This window comes from Poecilia reticulata, linkage group LG23 (genome assembly GCF_000633615.1).
Source record: "Poecilia reticulata strain Guanapo linkage group LG23, Guppy_female_1.0+MT, whole genome shotgun sequence".
NCBI lineage: Eukaryota > Metazoa > Chordata > Actinopteri > Cyprinodontiformes > Poeciliidae > Poecilia > Poecilia reticulata.
The window spans coordinates 12,216,315-12,225,430 of NC_024353.1; the positions used below are offsets into that span (position 1 = coordinate 12,216,315).

The window sequence follows — 9,116 nt, forward strand, 5'->3', positions numbered from 1 at the left end:
TGTAAAATAGTTTGAAAACTTATGTATCACTTTCAAATGTGTTGAAATACGAAAATGACTAGATGGTGACGACGAAATGGATACTTTTGGGAAGCACAGTCGGCTTGCTGTCACCATGTTGCAGTTCGGTTTTGTGATTCAGACCACGGTAAACAAAGCTGATTCATTCTGTTTTCAGCAAAAACCCGCGAAGGCCACAGATAGCATCTCTGTTTTGCATGAGTGTGAATGCAGTCAAACATACAACTGCAAAACACGGTGCGAGCTGCTGCAGTCTCCTCGCAAATGTTTCCTGAAGTGTAGGATAATGCACTTAGAAACACTATATGTTGTGTTACATATGCAAAAACTGAAAAGGAAAACTTATAAAGGCATCCACACACATATGCAAACCTAAAAAAAATTTAAAAAACGCCGCAAAGGAAGTAAGAAATGTGTCTGATATTTCATAAGAGGCTCGTGTTGGTTTCCTCACACAAAAAAACAAAACTGCTGCAATATTTCATTAACACACACAAACACACACACACATGCACGCTGCCTGCGCTTACTTTTGTCCTGAAATAGACAGTTCCCCCCTTTATGAACGTTTGCATGTCGGTTAAGCGCTCAACAGCGCCCCTCTGTGGCTGTTTGGTTGAATTGAGAGCAAGACTCACCTCTGTTTAGACTGGGCTGAATGGCTGGAGGCCATGCAAAGGATTAGCGTTTGGATTAACGTCTTTAGAAGAAGCTTAAGGTGACAATGCACGCAATCATATACATGTGTTAATCTCACAGGCTCTATTTCACACATAACCACCGAAAGCTTCAGCAACACACACTGATGTTGCAACTGTGAACATTTGGCCTCCATTTGGTCAGACAGTATCACTCTTGCATCTTATGTATCACTGGACTTTTTATTATTATTATTATTATTATTATTATTATTACGAGCACCTGTTGACATGAACGGAGACACGAACAGAAGGCAAGATAGATAAAATTATCTATCTCGCCTTTCTTCTTTTTGAACTTAGTCACTGGCATGATGCTGCCACCACCAATATATCCTGTGGGGACAAAGTGTTCAGGTTCAAGTTCAGTGTTGCTAATCGGAGCACCTCTTTCTACATGTTTTGCCGAGTCCCCCTTCACGGCGTGTGGCAAACGTGACCTTCTGTGGTCTTCTTTCAACAATTGTTGTTCCTATCTATCTGAATTAGCGCTGTAATGAAATGAGATGATGTAGCTCAGCTTGGCATATCCTTACTGGCTCTAATCTCATGTAATCATCATTAATGACTTGTAATTACAGCGGCGTCACGACGTCGCAGCGGGACTGCGTCAGCGTCGAACGTCCTGACTGCAGATGCTGCCTTCAAATGCCGGTTAGAAATGGGTATGACCCCGTTATGTTTACTTCGTCGGCATCCCGTAATTGCCGGTTTTAGCCGAAGTTGCAGCTTGAACTGCGTAATTATCATAACTATCATTTTTGACGTTATGCAAATTAAGTTATAGGCGAATTTTGATGTCGGTTTATGAATGTGTCATTTCTTATCTCTTGCTAAAGGCAAGAAAATGGAAAATCGAAATGGTAAGTTGGCTTAAATATTTCACTGGAGCTTTACTGAATGTTGTTTATACACAACTTTTGTTTGTTTATAACTCCACAGGGGTGGGCCTCGGATAGCCTTCCGGGAGCTGGTATTTCCGGGCTGCACTAAAGGCACCAGCCGCCTGCTGCAGCATCTCTCGCTTCACGTTGCGGACGCAGCGGAAAAATAAATTTACAACAACAATGTCAGGGAAAAGGACAACATAGTCTCTCCACAGTGAGTGACTGACCATGGCCAATCTGTGGAGAGAAGGTCATCGCAGCCGCTCCAGGGAGCGTGGCACCAGCCTGAAAACAGCTGCTGCGCCCCGGCAACAGGGACCGTCCGGAGACACCGGGGACGCCGGGGAGTCGCTGCGAGAGCTGCCGAGATGGATGCGGCTCTACCTCTACGGCATGCACGGCGTGACTCTGGACGTCCTGCTCTCCTCCCTGCAGGGGGTCCTAACCAGTCGCGACCCCAAGCTGGTGGGCTTCTCCTCTCCGTATCTGTGCATCATGCACGCACTGACCCACTTCGCACTGGAGAAGATCTACTCCCAGAAGAAGTGCTTCCGAGGTCGGCCCGTGGTGTTCCACCTGGTCTTTTACCCGTCTGTCTACATCGGACTGCAGATCCTCGTCGGGAACATCAGCACTCTGACCGAGCAGGTGCGAGTGGTGTCCGGGACGCAGCTGGTGGTCCACTACATCCTGGCTTTGTATTTCTCCCAGGTGTTCCACAGAGGGCTCGCGCACCTGCAGTACAAGCCCACCTCCCGCTGCGCCGACCTCTGGAGGAGCCTCGGCGATCCCGATCATCATCATCACCATGATCATCATCATCATCATCATCATCCTTCAGGCGGACTTCCCGGGTTCGCCCGGTTCTTGTTTTTCGGCATGCACGGCTTCCTGGACGAGGTGTTGTTCACGTCTCTGTTCAACCTGGTGGAGAAAGGGGTGAGGGCCACCGGGGGCCACACGTCCCTGTGGTCCTTCCTGATGTACGGCAGCTGCAGCTTCGTGGTGGAGAAGCTCTACTTCCACCTGCACTTCGGGCGAGGCTGGGGGACCTGGCGGCGCCTGCCCATCTACATCTGCTTCATCTACACCTGGGAGTTCTGCTGCGGGCTGACGCTGAGGCAGTTTGACGCCTGCTCCTGGGATTACTCCCACTATCCGCACAATTTCATGGGACTCATCACCCTCCTGTACCTCCCAGGCTGGCTGATCCTGAGTCTGTACCAGGACGTGCTGTCTAACGTGCTGCTGAGAATACAGTGCACCAAAGACCCAGACTGCGTGAGTGGGGAGAATGGAAAGGTCAACGGACAACTGGAATCTAAGAAAAAATGACTCTTAATGTACAAATCAGCTTCCTAACAGATCTATTAAAAAACAAAAAGAAAAGAAGAAGATGATTCAGGTTTATCTCAGCAACTTGGAACATCTACAATAAGTTCATTACGTTTCTGTAATTCCGTTCAAAATGTGAAACTCATTTTAATTGACAGGTTTAAAATCTGAAGCATTTGCTTACTTTGAAAATAATGGCTTCCCTAAAATTTAGCTTTTCAAAAGTCACAAAGAGCAAAATGTAGAAGTGGTATATTTTCCAGTTTACAACAAATGGAAAAAAACTCAGTCTTTGAAAGGTTATCATATACAACTAATTTAAAAAGAAAAATCACACATACAAAGTATGCCCGTGTACTATGCAATATAATGACTAAGCCCAAGTTGCTTCAGGATTGACTTTTTTTTTCCTTCTACACTTTTACCTTCCACTAAACTTTCTAATAACAGTACTCTGAACAGCCACTTCTTTAGTAATGATTCTTTCTTGTATATACTGACATTCCCCTTTTTTATATTGGTATTAGTATTTCAGTTTTCTGGGAAACTAAATGTCATTATCTTTAAACCATAATATTAACGGGACACTTATATCAATGTATGTCTAATAGATTTATACAAATATGCGGGGTTTCACTTTAGCTGAATTACTGAAATAATTGAACTCTTTAATGATTCTAAAATTTATTGCGATGCACCTGTTTGTCATATTTCTGATTTCTCACTATGACGCCCAACTGAGACCATTGACTGTGTATCTAACCTGTTTAAATTACATGAACCTACTGCCGTTTTCCTCTGTACAGTGTAAAAACTTGGATTCTAAAATAGGAACATTTTTCTATTTTGATATGTTTTACAACTGTAACTGCTCTTTTTATGATGGAGTTCAGCTGCAGACCAGAGCCGGCCCAAAGTATCATGCAAAACAAAACGTGCGACACCTGACATCTTCAACGTTACGTTCTGTAAATTAGAGCAGCTAGGCTGCAGCAAGCTTTATGGAATAAATTATTGTGTGGTTAAATAAGTTAAAATGTTAAAAGAAACCCAAATGGATTATTTTAGTTTATGTGTTTTCCAACTTTGGGACGGCTCTGGTGCAGAATCACCAGTGGAGGAATTGTGGGTAGTTTTTAATCGCAGCAAGTCATTTAGCATGCCATAACTCCTGCAGATATCTGCATGCTGAAACTGTGTTGAAAAATGTTAAACTTTTTAGACTTTTTAAAAACAAAGTACAATGCACTGAATGCTGCCTGATGTTCCAAAGTCAGTATTTCCAGAACTTTAATTTGTCTGTTTGATTCAATTTTTTTATGTGTTTTCCATAAACCACCAAAAGAGATAGTTCAAAATTAAAAAGCAAAGTTCCAGTAAATTGTTAGAAGGAGCTGACGTCCACTCTGGTGAGATATTAACTGCTTTTAAACTTTTAATGGAAATTCACTTTAAAAATCCTGAACTGTTCCTTTAAAGTTATGGGATACTAACCCAGTCATAAATGTAGCAATGCAGCACCTTGGGCAGAGTAGAAATTTGGAACCACGTGGGATTACTGTGAATTTTTCATGAACCAAACATTACTGGAGTGCCTTTCTGTGCAAACAGAGACTCGATTAAACACAACATTACTCCTGCAAGTGCTACAGCCATGGATCCCAGCATCCCAGACAGATTATACATTGGAAACTTACATAGGTTTGAGTGCTCACTAATGGAAAAAACATGCCCTTGTACAACTGAGAAAAAAAATGATGTACATTTTTTATGATTTTTAATAAGAAAGTGAATTTTCGTCTTGTATATAATTCCCTAGATTCATTTGGAAGTGCAATTGTCCCAGATACAGATTATTCTTGATAAATATCTTTCAACTTCTTAAAGCTCTGAGGCTGGCTTGGTGATTTTGTTGGTTTGTTCTATGGACTCGGCAGCTACATTGATGTTCTTTAACATTTCACACATTTATGCCATTTACTGCATGATTGAACGACTTTGCACATCCTTAAAATACTCCTTGACCGCGTAACTGTACTTTAGCCATGCTTCACATTTGTCTGAGCACTTTCATAAAGAAAGAGACCAAAACAAGTTTGAAAAATCAATTTAAAAAAAAAAAGTTTTAGTAAGATGTACGTCCCTTCGAAAGAAAAATAAAATAATAAAACTCAGCAGCATGAACTGTATTAATATTTTTGATTTGATGAAAAGCTTCAACTTGTACTCATTCATTCTACTAATAAAATGACATCTGTTGTAATCACCGGTGTTTGAAGTGGCTATGTCAACAAGCGCACTTTGAGAAAACATTTACATGTCAAATCGGACCTGTTTAGTTTAGTTTTGCTTTCGCTTTCCTACAGGTGAGCCTGGATGTTGTCTCTCTATTCAGGTTACCCATTAAATGAACACCATCTCACCACATGTCAACTATACTTCACCTTTTAAAGTTAATTAGACATAACGAGCTTAAAGGTAAACATCGTCACTCTTTGAGATTCCGCTAACCTGGTACAAGCAGTCATTCAGACAGCACACCACCCAAGGGATTGCAACTGAGCGCCCCAGCGACTTTCAGCACACTTCACTGCACCTCCGGCTGGGAATACATGATGCCACCTAATACCTGCTCATTAGCAATCTTAAACTAATGTAGCATACTGATTTGTGAGGTTTCAGTTATACAAAAATAGGAAGTGAGACGAAACCATTTACCTCGCCACGACTCCACTTAAAAGCCTCCTTTACAGAGTCACCATCACCAGCCTAATACCTGCTGAAGCTATAAATAATCAGTTTGAAAGGGCTCATTATTTATCTCAAGTGCATAGCCTGAATAGCGTAAGAGGAAACCGCCGTGATGTTATCCAGCAGTTGCTGTCTTGGTTGGTTTGAGAGCCTGAAACCCCATATTTGGACAAAAGGATGAGTCTGAAATCTGATACTTTGAAACGGGTTGGATAAAAGTACATAGAGTTGACATTTTAGGCCCGATGTCTGTTCATCTGAACCACAGTGGAGAAAAACAACGGCACGCTCTGTTACCGATCACAAAACCAAACTTTATGCAGCCTTACAACACATGCCAACAATTAATACAAAGTAGCGTAGGTAGAGCTTTGCCTACTGCATTTCAAAGATTGACAACAAATATCTCTCAGTAAGAGAGCAAGCACAGTTTTATGATAACACTGATTACCTTTAGGCAAAAACTTAAAAAAAAAAAAAAAAAAGTTCTCCATCCTTGAGCTGCAAGTCTCCAACCAGTCTGCAAAAATCTGTAAGGTTTCCGATTGGTCTGGGTCAAGCCATATTTACCTGTTTGGTTTTCTTGGTAACAGCATTTTAAATAAGTTTAACTAATGAATATTTAGGAAAATGTTTAAATGTCAAATCTAATTCAATTTACCTATATATCAACTGCTAAAAGATTTTATATTACATCCCGTTTCTGATGATGGGCCTTCGTATCCCTGACTGGATGGAGTCTAGTGAAATATGACAGTCTATGGGTGACTTCATGCTGATAGATATATTTTTTTTTTGGCATCACGTAATCCCAAAGCAGACTATCAGTAGATTACTGACCATAAAGGGATTAGTGGTTTTACCCAGAACAGCCACAACAAATACAATTAAAAAAATCTCAAATTTTATTTTCATTTCAGTTGATGTGATTAATTTCCGATGTCATCCCTTTCACTTTGATTTACTGCATGTTAAAAGGTTTGCTGTAGGAAAAAAATAATAATAATAATTTCAGCTTCTGCAAATTTTCACTGTAGACTGCAGTAATATGTAGCAAATAAATCAAATCACCTATGTCTAGCAAAATAACATGCTCTGGCTCTGTAAAATTGGACTTTAATGCAAGATTATTCTTATTTCACTCATTTCTATCTTCAAATGAGTGATTTCAGGGCATGGAATCAACACACTCTCGCCACCAATCTTGCTGTGCTCGATTTACATATGCAGTCAAATCGCATTCAAATATCCACTGGAGGTAAGATTGTCTCTGACACCAAATATTGATTCTGGCTATTGTAGTCAGGTAGACAGGAAACACTTAATAAAAGGTGAAAGACGCACTCGTTTAGTTTGTGTATTAGTTTTATTAGTGGTCGTCGACTTCTTTTTAGTAAATGAAATGTGAAATTGTCAGAATAGGATTAATGTTCATTTGTCCCTATCGTAAAGATTAGCTTAGTTATTTGTGACCTTCAACCTCATCACACGTTGGCCCTTAACAGCCATAAAAATCAATTTATTCTATTCAGATTTGGTGTGACAGACTAACACAAAGTAGCGCATATTTGTGAAGTGTTAGAAAAATGATACCTGGTTTCCAATTTTTCTAAAAATGTATTCAAAGCAGTATGAAAACCAAGCAACAGAGCAGGCTTGTGTGGGTTAGGTTAAAAAAGAAAAACTGCTTCGAAGCTTTAAACATCGCACAGAGTACTGTTCAATCCACCATCTTAAAATAAATACAGAACCACTCAACTGCAAGCCCTCTAAGAGATGACTCACCAACTAAACTGACAGGCACGGATGGTGTTATCCGGAAAAGCAGGGCGGAGAAGATGCTGAGAGAGAAAACCAACAAAAGTCCCGTTTGCAGTTCGCAATGCCACATGTAGAGAACAGGACAAACATTTGGAAAAGGTACTTGAATTTGAACGTTTTGGGCCACACCCTAAACACTAATACCGCCGCACACAACCACAAACACATCATCATCCACACAGTAAAACATGGTGGTGACGGTATCATGCTGCACCATCATCCCTTCACCCTTTAGCAGCTTGTAAGTATCATCTATTGGACCCGTCGTCTCTGTCTAACTATAGCAGTGTGTTTCATGATCGTATCAATGACGCACCGTGTTACCTGATCGCCCCTCCCCCAGACCCGTCGCATCGATTCCCTCGCCTCAAATCTCCTTAAAATCCAGTCAAGGTTCTCTGCTGGTTCTACACAACAGAAACACAAGATCGCTTTGCACACTTTGTTGTTATTTTGTTATAAATTCGTGAAAGTTAAAGTGTGGATGCAGATTATGACTTGGAGAGCACCACTAGTTGCAGGATTTTGTTACTTTGAAGAAACCAAACGCCGCCAGAAAACTGGATCTCTTGAGTGGAAACCCTTTGCTGCGGCGATGGAAGACGTAACTTAAGACAGAGCTGATCTAATCGAGTGCGCATTCAAACAGAGCACGTCTCTTAACACAGTAGGAGGTTGAGGGGGCTGTTTGTGATGCCGACACTGACAGCATGCATCCATTTGTTTGTTCGTTGGTCCCAAAAATAACTACGAATCATAAATAGCTTTACTTCTTGGTTAGCACACATTAAATCTAGATGTCTTTACCTGCTTTTTTTTCTCCTTTTGAGACCATTTTTGAGACTAATTTTCTACAATTGTCTAAATTGATCCGAATCATTCTGTTGTGGCTCTTGCTGTATGGTTAGGTTAGTTGATCTCCTGACCTTTGCCCCAAAGGGGTGTTCTTTTTCTTTTACCAAAACAAAAGACTCTGACATATTAAATATCCACAGCATATTAGTTTAGATTAGATTAGATATTGTCTCTTCTATAAAGCTAATGCCTTGAACTATACAATATACTCAGACAATTTCCTCAGTTTATAAATTAAATAACTGATTAAATAAGTGAGTCTAAACAAATTTTTGTTTGCAATCTTTGACGAAGAAAAATTTAAATCCCTCACTGTGCCGTGTAGTGGATGCTGAGGAAACGGTGTAATTCTGCCACCTTGTGGTCACACTGAGAAAGCATCAAACAAGCAGTTGGAATTTATTATCTGTTGAAGGACCAGGTAATGCTGCTGACTTTTTTCCAATCTCCGCATGAATAAAAATGAAAACGTTTTCTGTTTTTGAAAAATATAATAAGATTATCGGTTATCACGATAGAATTTCTGATCATCAGCCGCGGACGGCTCCTAATTTGATACATCGGGTGCAAAGTAGCTGAACTGCAGACCTACATATCTCATCAGCTAATTACTGTTTAACTTTATCACAGAACAAACAAGGGAAAGCAGGTAGGCGGTGTGACTCAGTCCAGCCCAGCAGGCATCTTCAGATATTAGCTTCCTTGTTTTCTCACCAATCAAACATATTCATTATAGTTACTCAATTCA

The 9,116-nt window shown here is 40.6% G+C and overlaps 1 protein-coding gene across 1 annotated transcript; it reads left to right on the top strand.

The window, feature by feature from the left end:
- The first annotated feature begins 1,661 nt into the window (after nt 1–1,661).
- On the top strand, nt 1,662–5,204 carry tmem229a (transmembrane protein 229A). The gene has a single exon (XM_017302835.1). It carries the CDS (start codon nt 1,835–1,837, stop codon nt 2,939–2,941), a length of 1,107 nt encoding a protein of 368 aa, XP_017158324.1. The 5' UTR covers nt 1,662–1,834; the 3' UTR covers nt 2,942–5,204.
- The last annotated feature ends 3,912 nt before the right edge of the window (nt 5,205–9,116 follow it).

Excerpts from the sequence above, each read along its gene's own strand:
- tmem229a (XM_017302835.1), top strand. The coding sequence starts at position 1,835 with ATGGCCAATCTGTGGAGAGAAGGTCATCGCAGCCGCTCCAGGGAGCGT.